The sequence below is a fragment of the Scyliorhinus torazame genome, chromosome 8 (assembly GCF_047496885.1).
Source record: "Scyliorhinus torazame isolate Kashiwa2021f chromosome 8, sScyTor2.1, whole genome shotgun sequence".
Lineage (NCBI taxonomy): Eukaryota > Metazoa > Chordata > Chondrichthyes > Carcharhiniformes > Scyliorhinidae > Scyliorhinus > Scyliorhinus torazame.
In genome coordinates this window covers 75,269,523-75,285,885 of record NC_092714.1, presented here as the reverse complement: position 1 = coordinate 75,285,885, position 16,363 = coordinate 75,269,523, and the positions used below count along the sequence as shown (strand labels likewise).

Genomic DNA, 16,363 nt, shown 5'->3' with positions numbered 1-16,363 from the left:
AAGAAAGGGCTGGGTGGGGAATACTCCGCGATTATAATCTCTACCATGCTCCACGCTACATTGATGTGAGATTGGAGAAGGGCCAAGCCCAATACCCCACTGGAGGTTGGACACGACCCTCTTGGCCGACAAGGACTTCTGCCAGAAAATGTCACAGGCCATAGGCGAGTGCATTACTAACAACCGGAATGGGAAAGTATCACCTTCCACATTGTGGGAGTGTAGCGCACAATGACTTACGAGAGAGACGAATAGAGATGAAGTCGATGAGGCTTTATTAAGCGTGACTTGTTCCCCGCAGTTCAGCAACAGACTGGAGCTGCGGGGAGAAGCCCGGGTTCTTATACTCCGCCTTCAGGGCGGAGCTAGGGATCAACAGCCAACCAGGACCCGGGATCTGTCAGCCAATAGCATCACGGCTTCACAGTCCCACATGACCCCTAATGCATACTACTACAGGGAGGCACTGAAGGCTGTTATTAGGGGAGAAATTATCACCTATAAGGCCCGCAGAGATAGGGACGAGAGGGCAGCTAGGCTGCAACTGATTGACTCCATTCTGGAGGTCGAAAGGCGGTACTCCGAGGTTCCGACCATAGTGCTTCTGGCGGAGTGGAAAAAGCTACAAATGGACTTTAACCTGCAACACACCAGGAAAGCAGTGCACCAACTCCGACAGACACGGGGGACCTTTCATGAGCATGGAGTCAAGGCTAGCCGCCAGCTGGCTCACCAGCTGAGAAAGCAGGCAGCCACGAGGGAAATAGCCCAGGTAAAGAATAGCAGAGGCAGACTAGACTGATAGTCGAACCAAAAAAGGTTAACGAAGCATACGAGGTCTTCTACCGAGAACTGTACACCCCTGAACCTCCCAACGGGGGCTCGGGGATGAAATGGTTTCTCGATGGACTGGACATGCCAGTCGTGGGGGGCGACAGAAGGAAGGAACTGGAAGCACCACTAGGACTGGGAGAGGTCTTGGAGAGCGTAACTCCATGCAGGCTTTCCCGGCGTATTTCTACAAAGAATTCGCAACGGCATTGGTCCCGCACCTGAAGGGCATGTTCGCAGACTCATTAGCGAGGGGCACTATGCCTCCAACACTAACACAGTTCTCCATACCGCTGATACCTAAAGAGGACAAAGACCCAGCAGAATGCAGATCATACAGACCCATTTCGCTGTTTAATGTGGACGTGAAAATACTCGCAAATGTCCTGGCTAAGCGGCTGGAGAAATGCGTACCAGAGGTGGTCGCAGAACACCAGACATGTTATGCTTTGTTAAGGGTAGACAGCTAACTGCGAACATCAGACAACTGCTGAACATGATAATGCCCCATTCAGGGAGAGAACACCAGAGGTGATTGTGGTAGGCTATATTAGGGGTATTGCGGTACCTAGATGGGATGTACCTTATACTATAGTATGAGTGGTAGAACCTGCCTGCTGGTTCCGCCCAGCAGACGGAGCATAAGAGTCTGTGTTTCACCCACAGCAGTCATTCTGTACCGGAGCTGCTGGGGTAACTACTTGTTCATTAAAGCCTTCAATTGGATTACAATCTCGCTTCAGTAGTGATTGATCGTGCATCAATTTAATAAACAAGATTGAAGAATGACTGCTCTCCGCATCAAGCCAGAGTGTCTACAAATCAACCCCCACGCGGCAAATGCAGCAGCAACTCTGAAACATTGGCTGGCATGTTTCAACGGGTACATCAGGACAGCCCCGACTACCCCCACGGAGGAACAGAAAATGCAAGTCCTCTACTCAAGGGTGAGCCCAGAAATCTACACGCTTATCAGACGGTTTTGAGGACGCAATTACTTTGTTAAAAGAGCATTACGTCTGCACTGTGAATCAGATATACGCTCGGCATCTTTTAGCTACCAGACGGCAGATCCTAGGGGAATCACTGGATGATTTTTACCTCGCATTGTTAGTGTTAGGTAGAAACTGTAACTGTCCACAAGTCTCAGCCAATGACCATACCGAACTCTTAATACGGGATGCTTTTGTTGCGGGCATGTTGTCCTCTAAAATCCGCCAGCGACTGCTGGAAAATGACACGCTAGGGCTCCCTAGATGTAGCCTCCCGCAACGCCCATGCCTACGTTACCGAGCGCGCGGTACCGGCATGGACAGGGTGGACCCCACCTGCGGCCGATTCCAAAGCACCCCTAAATTCCCCACAAGCTTGTGTAGTACGGCAGCCAGGAAACCCGCGGGGGGGGGGGTGCTATGTTTGCGGGCAAAATAAACACCCCCGGCAATCTGCAATCTGCAAGGGCTGCAGGAAGAAGGGGCACCTCGTGGCAGTATGCGAGGCCCGATCGGCCGCCGCTGTCTCCACAGACGAACCGGGCCTGCTGCTGTTCCTCTCTTCACAGGCCATGTGCGATTCATGGGGGCAGCCATCTTGGATGACGTCTCAGGACCCCGACTCGGCTGGCCATGTATCGCCTGATGAGATCTCACAGACGGCCATGTGCGATTCATGGGGGCCGCAATCTTGGATGACGTCTCAGGACCCCGACTTGGGTGGCCATGTATCGCCTGACGAGATCTCTCAATTTCTGCCACAACTTGCCTCAGTGACACTAGACCAGTCTCAGCCCCGAACGCTTTCAACCGCCAAGACGTCGGTACTCATCAACGGGCACAAGACATCCTGCTTGATCGACTCTGGGAGCACGGAGAACTTCATCCATCCCAATACGGTAAGACACTGCTCTCTCGCTGTATACCCGATTAAACAAAAGATCTCCCTGGCCTCTGGGTCCCACTCTGTGGAGATCCGGGGGTACTGCATAGCCAACCTCACAGTCCAGGGCGTGGAGTTCATTAACATCCGATTCTACGTCCTCCCCCATCTCTGCGCTGCCACACTCCTGGGACTGGACTTCCAGTGTAACCTGCAAAGTTTAATGTTCAAATTTGGTGGCCCCATACCCTCCCTCACTGTCTGCGGCCTCGCGACCCTCAAGGTCGACCCGCCTTCCCTGTTGCCAAACCTTACCCCCGATTGCAAACCCGTCGCCACCAGGAGCAGACGGTACAGTGCCCAGGCGCGGACCTTCATTAGGTTGGAGGTCCAGCGGTTACTTAAGGAAGGCATTATCGAGGCCAGCAACAGCCCCTGGAGAGCTCAAGTGGTGGTTGTAAAGACCGGGGAGAAACATAGGAAGGTCATAGACTACAGTCAGACCATCAACAGGTATACGCAGCTCGACGCGTACCCTCTCCCCCGCATATCTGAAATGGTCAACCAGATAGCGCAATACAAGGTTTTCTCCACAGTAAACTTAAATCAGCCTACCACCAGCTCCCCATTCGCCCAGACGACCGTAAGTACACTGCATTCGAAGCAGATGGGCGGCTGTACCACTTTCTAAGGGTTCCCTTTGGTGTCACAAATGGGGTCTCGGTCTTCCAACGTGAGATGGACCGAATGGTTGACCGGTACAGTCTGCGGGCCACGTTCCTGTACCTCGACAATGTGTTCGGGATCTGCAAATTCCTCCATACTGCAAAAATCCTCAACTTAACCTATAACAAGGACAAATGCGTGTTTAGCACCGATCACCGAGCCATCCTTGGCTACGTAGTGCATGATGGAGTCATTGGCCCAGATCCCGAATGCATGCGACCCCTCGTGGAGTTTTCCCTCCCCCACTGCCCCAAGGCCCTGAAACGTTGCCTGGGCTTCTTTTTTTATTACGCCCAGTGGATCCCCAATTATGCGGACAAGGTCCACCCACTAATCCAGTCCACGGTTTTTCCCCTATCGGCAGAGGGCTGCCAGGCTTTCAGTCGCCTCAAAGCAGACATCGCCAGGGCGACGATGCACACAATCGTTGAGTCCCTCCCCTTCCAGGTCGAGGGCAACACATCCGCTGCCACCCTCAATCAGGCGGGCAGATCCGTGGCCTTCTTTCACGCACCCTCCACGCCTCAGAAATCCGCCATTCCTCCGTCGAGAAGGAGGCCCAAGCCATCATCGAAGCTGTGTGGCATTGGAGGCATTACCTGGCCGGCAGGAGATTCACTCTCCTCACTGACCAACGGTCGGTAGCCTTTATGTTTGACAATGCACAGCGGGGCAAAATTAAGAATAAGATCTTACGGTGGAGGATCGAGCTCTCCACCTATAATTAAGAGATCTTGTATTGTCCCGGGAAGCTCAACGAGCCTCCTGATGCCCTGTCCCGCGGCACTTGTGCCAGTGTACAGGTAGACAGACTCCGGACCCTCCATGACAACCTCTGCCATCCGGAGGTCACCCAGTTCTTCCACTTTGTTAAAACCCGCAATCTGCCCTACTCCATCGAGGAGGTCAGGGCCGTAACCAGAAACTGCCAAATCTGCGCGGAGTGCAATCCGTACTTCTACAGGCCAGAGAAAGCGCTCCTGGTGAAGGCGTGTTTAGCACCGATCACCTAGCCATCCTTGGCTACGTAGTGCATGATGGGGTAATTGGCCCAGATCCCGAATGCATGCGCCCCCTCATGGAGTTTCCTCATGACACGACACGCCTCAGCGTGGATTTCAAAGGGCTCCTTCCCTCCACCGACCGCAACACGTATTTCTTAAACGTGATTGATGAGTACTCCCGGTTCACTTTCGCCATCCCCTGTCCCGACATGATGGCTGCCACCGTCATTAAAGCCCGCCACAGCATCTTTACCCTGTTCGGTTTCCCTGCCTACATCCATAGCGATAGGGGGTCCTCCTTCATGAGTGACGAGCTGTGTCAATTCCTGCTCAGCAAGGACATTGCCTCCAGCAGGACGACCAGTTACAACCCCCGGGGAAACGGGCAGGTCGAGAGTGAGAACGGGACGGTCTGGAAGGCCGTCCTACTGGCCCTACGGTCCAAGAATCTCCCAGTGTCCCGATGGCAGGAGGTCCTCCCCAATGCATTTCACTCCATCCGATCACTACTACCAACGAAACACCTCATGAACGTCTCCTCGCCTTCCCTAGGAAGTCCTCCTCAGGGACCTCGCTCCCAACAAGGCTGACAGACCCGGACCCATCCTACTCCGCAAACACGTACGGGCTCACAAGTCGGACCCACTGGTCGAGAGAGTACAGCTCCTCCATGCTAACCCCCAGTATGCCTATGTGGCGCACCCCGACGGCCGACAAGACACGGTCTCCCTCTGGGATCTGGCCCCCGCTGGATTCCCACCCTCACCCCCCCCCCCCACCAACCCAACCATTTGTTCACCCACGCACACCACCGCAGCCCCCTTCCCAGGAGGATCCGTCCTCCCACTGGCCCCATCCAGATGCGATGAAGCTGAAGACGACACGCTCCCGGAGCCACGGATGCCCGAGCCGACGGCAGCATCACCGCTGGGACTGCGACGATCGCAGAGGACGATGAGGAATCCTGACCGGCTGATAGTTTCATTGTAAAATGAACTTGTAAATAATTGTCTGTAAATATGTGTATTGCATATAAAGGCACCGGAGGGTACCGCTACAACCTCTACCACTGTAAAAGCAAGGCCACTACTCCTGCCAAACTCTTTTTTTAAACAGGGGGTGAATGTGGTAGGCTATATTAGGGGTATTGCGGTACCTAGGTGGTATGTACCTTATACTGTAGTATGAGTGGTAGAACCTGCCTGCTGGTTCTGCCCAGCAGACGGAGCATAAGAGTCTGTGTTTCACCCACAGCAGTCATTCTGTACCGGAGCTGCTGGAGTAACTACTTGTTCATTAAAGCCTTCAATTGGACTACAATCTCGCTTCAGTAGTGATTGATCGTGCATCAGTGATCATCTCCCTGGACACACGGGACCTCACGGGTGAAACTCCTGGACAAAGCACCCAAGGCAAGCGTACAGACCAACCACCAGTTGTGAATACCTCCAGCTGCACAGAGCACAAGGCAGGGATGCCCGCTGCCCCCGTTCTTGTTCACCCTGGAAATCGAACCGCTGGCGATCACCTGGTGAGTGGCGAGATGCTGGAAGGGAATTCAAAGAGGAGGCTGACAGTACAGAGTCTCACTCTATGCGGATGACCTTCTCCTCTATATCTCGGTCCCAAAAAGCGGCATGAAAGGAATCCTGAAGCTCTGAGGAGAGTTCGGAGCCTTCACGGGCTACAAACTTAACCTGAGCAAAAGCGAAGTGTTGATAGTAATAATCTTTATTAGTGTCACAAATAGGCTTAAATTAACACTGCAATGAAGTTACTATGAAAATCCCCTAGTCACCACACTCCGCCGCCTGTTCGGGTACACTGAGGGAGAATTCAGAATATCCAATTCATCTAACTCCCAGTGAACCCGAGAGGGGGAGGGGCAGAGCTGGAGGGACTACATTTAAACTAGCCCAAAACAAATTCCGCTACCTGGAGTTCCAGAATACCCACAACTGGACACAGATCCACAAGTGGAAGTTAACCAGTCTGGCGGAGGAAGTAAAAAAGGACCTACTGAGATGGGATGCACTCCCACTTTCCCTGGCGGGGAGGGGGCAGACGATCAAGATGAACATACTGCCGAGGTTCCTCTTCCTGTTCAGAACCATACCGACCTACATCCACAAGGCCTCTTTCCATTCAATAGACAAGATAATTATGTTGTTTATGTGGGGGGCACAGAGTTTCCAAGAATCCCCCAAAAGGTACCACAAAAGAAGAAGAAACATGGAGAGCCTGGACCTCCTGAACTTGCAATACTACCACTGAGCAGCCACGGCGGAAAAAGAGTGACTGGATGGGTGAGGATGGGAGGGTTCTCCTGTACAGGAACAACCCTCCAGGGTGTCACCACAGCAGCACTCCCATCCCCACCAGCCCAGTGGTGGTAGCTACCATGAGATGAGGCAGCACTTCGGTCTGACTGAAATGTCCATCATGGCCCCCAATGCGGCAACCATAGGTTCGCACCAGCCATTCTTGATGCCACCTTTAAGAGGTGGAGACAGGACGGGGGTACACTGACGGTTCGGGACTTTTACACGGAAGAGAGACGAGCGACCTTCAAAGAACGGACGGAGAGCCTGGAACTACCAAACGGGAATGAACTTCGACATCTACAAGTCAAAAACATTCTCCGCAAATAGGCAGCAGCATACCCACGAATTCCAAGAAGCAGAATGCTAGAGGAGTTACTGGACGCGGACAGGCTGGGAAAGGAAAACTGTGGGGACCTGTACGGACAACTCTTAGAAAGGACGCGCCCCCCCATTGGACAAGACAGGGGTAGGAAAAAGGGTGGGGACTCTGGAGCTAAGCACTGTGCAGGGCCAACTCCACCTCCTCATGCGCAAGGCTAAGCCTCATGCAGCTGAAAGTGGTGCAGAGAGCACACCTGACAATAACCCAAATGAGCAGGTTCTTCCCGGAGGTAGAGGAAAATACCAACGGTGCCAGGGAGACCCGACCAACCACGCCACATGTTCTGAGCATGCTCCAAACTTTCAGGTTCTGGGCAGCCTTTTTCAAGGCAATGTCAAAGGTGGTGGGGGTGAGGGTGGAACCAGTTCCCAAGAGTGGCAGTCTTCAGAATACCGGACCAGCCAGAACTATTCATGGGGAAAAGAGTTGACGCCCGTGCCTTTGCTTCCATAATTGCACACCGGAGAATCCTGCTTGGCTCGCGATCAGCAGCACCATCCACAGCTGCAAACTGGTTGGAAATTTCCACCTGGAGAAGATCTAGTTCACCATCCAAGGGTAAGAGAATGGCTTCCACAATGCGTGGAGGCCACTCACCAACTTGTTCTAGGATCTGTTCGAAGTCACCGGCCATTGCGGGGGAAGGAGTGGGCACACGGGAGCCACGGGACCACAGGGAACAGACAGTGAAGGGGGTGGGGGGAATGGAGGGGGGCTAAGCTAGAGAAAAAGGATGGGGAGGTCAAAAAATGGCCGATAAAGAGGCCAGGGGACCTAGAACAAGGCCACAAGAAAAGGAACCCTCAAGGAAATGCTGAAAACAGGATAGGGGGAGGGGAGAAGGGGGGGGGGGGGGAGGAGGCCAAATGACAAAGGGGGGGAGAGAAGGGGAGGGCATCGCTCACATGTAAATAGCAGATAACTGCCCATTGTACAAAGACCCAGGAAAGGACCCAGAAACAACGAATGAAGGGGGTGTGGGAGGGGGACCAATGGGGTGATGGGAAGGGGGAAGATCGGCACAGAGGAAAATGATTTGTACAGTGTAACCGACACATTTATCCTTACCGAATGTAAATTGTATAAAATGTGAAAACTTCAATTAAAACATTTTTTTTTATAAAGTAAAAGTTGAATAACTACTTTTTTGTATTCATACCTTTGGTAGTTTGCCTCGGTGGAGTAAAACACCAACAGCATCTCTACCTGAATTTGGACGAAAGACCTCCCTGATTTCGATTGTGTCATCTGCCAGAAAATAGTGCAGGATGAGTTCTCTGAATTCGCCAAACAGATTCTCGGAGTCATCCCAGTAACAGTAAAATCGCAGCACGTGTGTGTCATGATCCAGGAACTGCTTCAGTTTGTCAACCTTCTCATATGGACGAAGAGGCTGCATATTTTTTTTCATCTATAAGAAATACAAAAGGAATAATAGCCACCAAGAAATCCTTCCTGAGCACTATAATGACAATTCTTTCAAATAAACATTCTTCACTGTTCAAGATGTGTCAATTTCTTTTTTTAAAAATAAATTTAGAGTGCCTAATTCTTTTATTTTCCAATTAAGGGGCAATTTAGCGTGGTAAATCCACCAACCCTGCACATCTTTTTCAGTTGTGGGGGTGAGACCCACGCAGACACGGGGAGAATGTGCAAACTCCGCACGGACAGTGACCCGGGGCCGGAATCGTACCCGGGTCCTCGGCGCGTGAAGCAGCAATGCTAACCACTGCGTCACGGTGCTGCCTCCATGTGTCAATTCTAATCCACTATTATATACCTATACTTTGTAACTATGTGCTGACAATAAAATGTTAGTCTTCATTGACTGAACACATCTCTTTTAACTTGGAAAGATATTTTTCTCTCCTGAAAGTATTGACCTATTACTAGGATACAGTTGCAAGATGCTGGACATCCTCTGGTATCTTGATATAATAATACTTTCACATATGAGCATTAACAATAAGTGTCACCAAGCTACTTAACATGGAACATGGAACATGACAGCGCAGTACAGGCCCTTCGGCCCTCGATGTTGCGCCGACCTGTGAAACCACTCTAAAGCCCATCTACACTATTCCCTTATCGTCCATATGTCTATCCAGTGACCATTTGAATGTCCTTAGTGTTGGCGAGTCCACTACTGTTGCAGGCAGGGTATTCCACGCCCTTACTACTCTCTGAGTAAAGAACCTACCTCTGACATCTGTCTTATATCTATCTCCCCTCAATTTAAAGGTATGTCCCCTCGTGCTAGACATCACCATCCGAGGAAAAAGGCTTGGATAGTCCACCCTATCCAATCCTCTGATCATCTTGTATGCCTCAATTAAGTCAACTCTTAACCTTCTTCTCTCTAATGAAAACGGCCTCAAGTCCCTCAGCCTTTCCTCATAAGATCTTCCCTCCATACCAGGCAACATTCTGGTAAATCTCCTCTGCTCCCTTTCCAATGCTTCCACATCCTTCCTACAATGCGGCGACCAGAATTGCATGCAATACTCCAAATGCGGCCGCACCAGAGTGTTGTATAGCTGCAACATGACCTCATGGCTCCTAAACTCAATCCCTCTACCAATAAAAGCTAACACACTGTATGCCTTCTTAACAACCCTCTCAACCTGGGTGGCAACTTTCAGGGATCTATGTACATGCACACCGAGATCTCTCTGCTCATCCACACTGCCAAGAATCTTACCATTAGCTCAGTACTCAGTCTTCCTGTTATTCCTTCCAAAATGAATCACCTCACACTTTTCTGCATTAAACTCCATTTGCCACCTCTCAGCCCAGCGCTGCAGCTTATCTATGTCCCTCTGTAACTTGTAACATCCTTCCACACTGTCCACAACTCCACCGACTTTAGTGTCATCTGCAAAGTTAATCACCCATCCTTCTACGCCCTCCTCCAGGTCATTTATAAAAATGACAAACAGCAGTGGCCCCAAATCAGATCCTTGTGGTACACCACTAGTAACTGGACTCCAGTCTGAACATTTCCCATCAACCACCACTCTTTGTCTTCTTCCAGCTAGCCAATTTCTGATCCAAACTGCTAAATCACCCTGAATCCCATGCCTCTGTATTTTCTGCAGTAGCCTAACGTGGGGAACCTTATCAAACGTTTTACTGAAATCCATATACACCACATCAACTGCTTTACCCTCATCCACCTGTTTGGTCACCTTCTCAAAGAACTCAATAAGGTTTGTGAGGCACGACCTACCCTTCACAAACCCGTGTTGACTATCTCTAATTAAATGATTCCTTTCCAGGTGATTATACATCCTATCTCTTATAAACCTTTCCAAGATTTTGCCCACAACAGAAGTAAGGCTCACTGGTCTATAGTTACCTGGGTTGTCTCTAGTCCCCTTCTTGAATAAGGGGACAACATTTGCTATCCTCCAGTCTTCTGGCACTATTCCTGTAGACAAAGATGACTTAAAGATCAAAGCCAAAGGCTCAGCAATCTCCTCCCCAGCTTCCCAGAGAATCCTAGGATAAATCCCATCCGGCCCAGGTGACTTATCTATTTTCACACTTTCCAGAATTGCTAACACCTCCTCTTTATGAACCTCAAGCCCTTCTAGTCTAGTAGCCTGAATCTCAGTATTCTCCTCGACAACATTTTCTTTTTCCTGTGTGATCACTGACGAAAAATATTCATTTAGCAACTCTCCTATCTCCTCGGACTCCAAGCACAACTTCCCACTACTGTCCTTGACTGGCCCTACTCTTACCCTAGTCATTCATTTATTCCTGACATATCTATAGAAAGCTTTAGGGTTATCCTTGATCCTACCTGCCAAAGACTTCTCATGTCCCCTCCTGGCTCTTCTTAGCTCTCTCTTTAGGTCCTTCCTAGCTAACTTGTAACTCTCGAGCGCCCTGACTGAACCTTCATGTCTCATCTTTACATAAGTCTCCTTCTTCCTCTTGACAAGTGTTTCGACTGCTTTAGAAAACCACGGTTCCCTCACTCGACCACTTCCTCCCTGCCTGACAGGTACATACTTATCAAGGACACGCAGTAGCTATTCCTTGAACAAGCTCCACAGTTCCATTGTGCCCATCCCCTGCAGTTTTCCTCTCCATCCGATGTATCCTAAGTCTTGCCTCATCGCATCATAATTGCCTTTCCCCCAGATATAACTCTTGCCCTGCGGTATATACCTATCCCTTTCCATCACTAAAGTAAACGTAATCGAATTGTGGTCACTATCACCAAAGTGCTCACCTACCTCCAAATCTAACACCTGTCCTGATTCATTACCCAGTACCAAATCCAATATGGCCAATATCCAATAACAGCAGGGTTTACTACAGGAATTGGAAACAGGAATCTTGGCCTACTTTCCCCTTTTTCACCCTGATGCTGAAGGCAACTGTTGCACCCAAGTCAGCATCTAGCTGAGCCCAGCTGTTAAATGGATCCAAGCCGCTTCCGGGTTGCGGCGATGCGGAGCTAAGCCGTGCGATTCGGCAGCTCCCGCGAAAACGGAAATTTGGGCCCGCTAAAGGGGCCCCAATGGCACTTGAAAAAAAAAACCCGTGGGGAAGGAAGGAGAAAGTCCCCTACAGACCTGCATGGATCAGAACCGCAGCGAAACGGCGAAAAAAGCGGTGCTGGAGCAGCGGGAGAAGAAAGAAGAAAAAGAAGGAAAAAACAAAATGGCGGCGCCCACGGACAGAGAGGAGATGAAAGAGTTCATCAAGTGCTGCTTCGAGGAGCTGCGTAAGGAGATGGTGGCGCCTATACTGGCAATGGTTGAAAGACTTGGAGTAACCCAGAAAGCCCAAGAGGTGAAGATCCAGGAGATCCAGGAAAAAGTGAGTGAGAACGACGACGAGCTTGTGGGCCTGGCGGAGAGAGTGGAGCGGTACGAGGCGCTGCACAAGATGTGGGCGGGAAGACTCGAAGACCTGGAGAACAGATCAAGGAGAAACAACTTGAGGATCCTGGGTCTCCCAGAAGAAGTGGAGGGGGCCGATGCCGCGGCATATGCGGGCACAATGATCGGGACGCTGATGGGTGCGGAGGCCCCCCCCCGGGATTGCTGGAGCTGGATGGGGCGCACCGAGTGCTAGCGAGGAAGCCCAAGGCAAAAGAGCCGCCAATGGCGATGGTGGTGAGATTTCACCGGTTTACGGACAGAGAGAGGGTCCTGAAATGAGCCAAGAAGGAACGGAGCAGCAAGTGGGACAATGCGGAGATCAGAATATACCCGGACTGGAGCGCGGAGGTCGCTAAGCGGAGAGCGGGTTTCAACCGGGCCAAAGCGGTGCTCCACCGGAAAGGAGTGAAATTTGGAATGTTGCAGCCAGCGCGACTGTGGGTTACACATAATGGCCAACACCACTACTTTGAAACGCCCGAAGAGGCGTGGACCTTTATACTAGCTGAAAAGTTGGACTCTAATTGAGGGTTTGTGTGGGAGGGGGGTGTTTGAGGGGTGAAGTATGATGGTTGTTGTACATAGGGGGTCAACCACGCGCAGGAAATGCTATATGGGCTGGGGGAGAGGGACAAGGCCACGACAGGAGCTGTGCCATGGGGGGCGGGGCAGGCTTTGGAAAGCGCGGGGTTGTCTTTCCCGCGCGCGGCAAAAAAGGCGGGAAGGGGAACAAAGGAATGTACATTGATTGGGAGATTCCCACACGGGGGGGTTAAAGGGATGGCAGGGGAAGCCGGGGTCAGCAGGTGTCAGCTGACTTACGGGAGGGATATGGGGGGAGCAAAAAAGCTAGACGGGGATCTAGCCGGGGGGGGGGGGGGGGGGGGCGGGGGGGAGAGGAAGGAGGGGGGGAAAGGGCTGCTGCTGCACTGGCCGAAAGAGAACGGGACACAGAAGAGGTGGCTGAGACGGGGGTCCCCCGGCTGGGGGACTGGAGAGTGAGGGATATGCGGACAAGGGCCCAGAAAAGGAGATGGCTAGTCGGCGGGGGGGGGGGGGGGAAGCTTAGGGGGTTTATGGATCAGATGGGGGGGGGAGTGGACCCATGGAGGTTTGCAAGACCGCAGGCCAGGGAATTTTCTTTTTTCTCCCACGTGCATAAATAAGGCTTACTCCCGGATAGATTTCTTTGTTCTGGGCAGGGCGCTCATCCCGAGAGTGGAGGGGACGGAGTCTTCGGCCATAGCCGTTTCGGACCATGCCCCGCACTGGGTGGAACTGGAGCTGGGAGAGGAGAGGGACCAACGCCCGCTGTGGCGGCTGGATGTGGGACTGCTGGCCGATAAGGTGGTGTGTGGGAAGGTGAGGGGGTGTATTGAAATGTACTTGGAGGCCAACGGCAACGGGGAGGTGCGAGTGGGGGTGGTATGGGAGGCGTTGAAGGCGGTGATCAGGGGAGAGCTGATCTCCATCAGGGCTCATAGGGAGAAGATAGAGGGAATGGAAAGGGAGAGGTTAGTGGGGGAGATCTTGCGAGTGGACAGGAGATACGCAGAGGCCCCGGAGGAAAGATTACTTGGGGAAAGGCGACGGCTCCAGGCGGAGTTTGACCTGCTGACCACGGGCAAGGCGGAGGCACAGTGGAGAAAGGCGCAAGGGGCGACTTACGAGTACGGGGAAAAGGCTAGTCGGATGCTGGTACACCATAGAACATAGAACATAGAACATAGAAAATACAGCACAGAACAGGCCCTTCGGCCCACGATGTTGTGCCGAACCTTTGTCCTAGATTAATCATAGATTATCATTGAATTTACAGTGCAGAAGGAAGCCATTCGGCCCTTTGAGTCGGCACCGGCTCTTGGAAAGAGCACCCTACCCAAACTCAACACCTCCACCCAACACCAAGGGCAATTTGGACATTAAGGGCAATTTATCATTGGCCAATTCACCTAACCCGCACATCTTTGGACTGTGGGAGGAAACCGGAGCACCCGGAGGAAACCCACGCAGACACGGGGAGGACGTGCAGACTCCGCACAGACAATGACCCAAGCCGGAATCGAACCTGGGACCATGGAGCTGTGAAGCAATTGTGCTATCCACAATGCTACCGTGCTGCCCTTAAGAACAAATAAATCTACACTATATCATTTTACCGTAATCCATGTACCTATCCAATAGCTGCTTGAAGGTCCCTAATGTTTCCGACTCAACTACTTCCACAGGCAGTGCATTCCATGCCCCCACTACTCTCTGGGTAAAGAACCTACCTCTGATATCCCTCCTATATCTTCCACCTTTCACCTTAAATTTATGTCCCCTTGTAATGGTGTGTTCCACCCGGGGAAAAAGTCTCTGACTGTCTACTCTATCTATTCCCCTGATCATCTTATAAACCTCTATCAAGTCGCCCCTCATCCTTCTCCGCTCTAATGAGAAAAGGCCTAGCACCCTCAACCTTTCCTCGTAAGACCTACTCTCCATTCCAGGCAACATCCTGGTAAATCTTCTTTGCACCTTTTCCAGAGCTTCCACATCCTTCCTAAAATGAGGCGACCAGAACTGTACACAGTACTCCAAATGTGGCCTTACCAAAGTTTTGTACAGCTGCATCATCACCTCACGGCTCTTAAATTCAATCCCTCTGTTAATGAACGCGAGCACACCATAGGCCATCTTCACAGCTCTATCCACTTGAGTGGCAACTTTCAAAGATGTATGAACATAGACCCCAAGATCTCTCTGCTCCTCCACATTGCCAAGAACTCTACCGTTAACCCTGTATTCCGCATTCATATTTGTCCTTCCAAAATGGACAACCTCACATTTTTCAGGGTTAAACTCCATCTGCCACTTCTCAGCCCAGCTCTGAGAAGCTCCGTAAGAGGGCGGCAGCGAGGGAAATAGGGGGAATCAAAGATGGAAGGGGAGCCACGGTTCAACGTGCAACGAAAATAAATAAGGTATTCAAGGACTTCTATGAAGAGCTGTACAGATCCCAGCCCCCAGGGGGGGAAGGGGGGGATGAGGCGATTCCTGGACCAGCTGGGGTTCCCGAGGGTGGAGGAGCAGGAGGCGGTTGGTTTGGGGGCACCAATTGGGTTGGAGGAGTTGAGTAAGGATTTGGGGAGCATGCAGGCGGGGAAGGCCCCGGGGCCGGACGAGTTCCCGGTGGGAATTCTATAGAAAATATGTGGACCTGCTGGCACCGCTACTAGTGAGGACCTTCAACAAGGCAAGAGAGGAGGGAACCCTGCCCCAGACAATGTCGGAGGCGACAATCTCCTTGATTCTAAAGCGAGACAATGATCCACTGCAATGTGGATCGTACAGGCCGATTTCACTCCTCAATGTGGATGCTAAGCTATTGGCGAAGGTACTGGCCACTAGGATTGAGGAGTGTGTCCCGGGGGTGATTCACGAGGACCAAACGGGATTCGTAAAGGGCAGGTAGTTAAATACCAATGTGCGGCGGCTCTTAAACGTGATAACGATGACATCGGAGGAGGGAGAGGCGGAGATAGTGGCAGCCAAGGACGCGTAAAAAGCCTTTGACCGAGTAGAGTGGGAGTACCTCTGGGAGGTATTGCGCAGGTTTGGGTTCGGGGGAGGGTTTATTAGATGGGTTAAGCTCCTTTACACAAACCGGCGGAGGTCGGAGGACTTACGGCTGTACCGAGGGACGAGATAGGGGTGCCCCGTGTCCCCCCTGTTGTTTGCATTGGCGATCGAACCCTTGGCCATATCACTTAGGGAGTCTCAGAAATGGAGGGGGATAGTCCGCGGGGGAGAGGAGCATCGGGTATCGCTATATGCGGATGACCTGCTGCTATACGTGGCGGACCCAATGGAGGGGATGGTGGAGGTCATGCAGACTCTGAAGGAGTTTGGAGAGTTCTCGGGCTACAAGCTTAATGTAGAGAAGAGTGAGCTTTTTGTATTACAGGCAGGGGACCAAGAAAGAGGGATAGGGGACCTACCGCTGAGGAGGGCGAAGAGGAGTTTTCGGTATCTGGGGATCCAGATAGCCAGAAGTTGGGGGGCCCTACATAAACTGAATTTGACGAGGGTGGTGGAGCAAATGGAGGAGGATTTTAAAAGATGGGACATGCTCCCGCTCTCGTTGGCGGGTAGGGTGCAGTCGGTCAAAGTGGTGGTCCTTCCGAGGTTTTTGTTCGTGTTTCAGTGCCTCCCCATCGCGATCACCAAGGTCTTTTTCAAGAGAGTAGGTAGGAGTATTATGGGGTATCTGTGGGCAAATAAGACCCCGAGGGTTAGGAGAGGGTTCTTGGAACGCAATAGGGACCGAGGAGG

At 51.6% G+C, this 16,363-nt stretch overlaps 1 protein-coding gene across 3 annotated transcripts in view; it reads right to left on the bottom strand.

Moving 5' to 3' along the window:
- efhc2 (EF-hand domain (C-terminal) containing 2) overlaps positions 1–16,363 on the bottom strand; it is a 232,602-nt gene that overhangs the window by 126,004 nt on the left and 90,235 nt on the right. For all 3 annotated transcript variants that reach the window (XM_072513842.1, XM_072513841.1, XM_072513843.1), the window contains exon 5: positions 8,302–8,553. In XM_072513842.1, the coding sequence (XP_072369943.1) occupies positions 8,302–8,553 (252 nt within the window). The remainder of the gene's footprint in view (positions 1–8,301; positions 8,554–16,363) is intronic.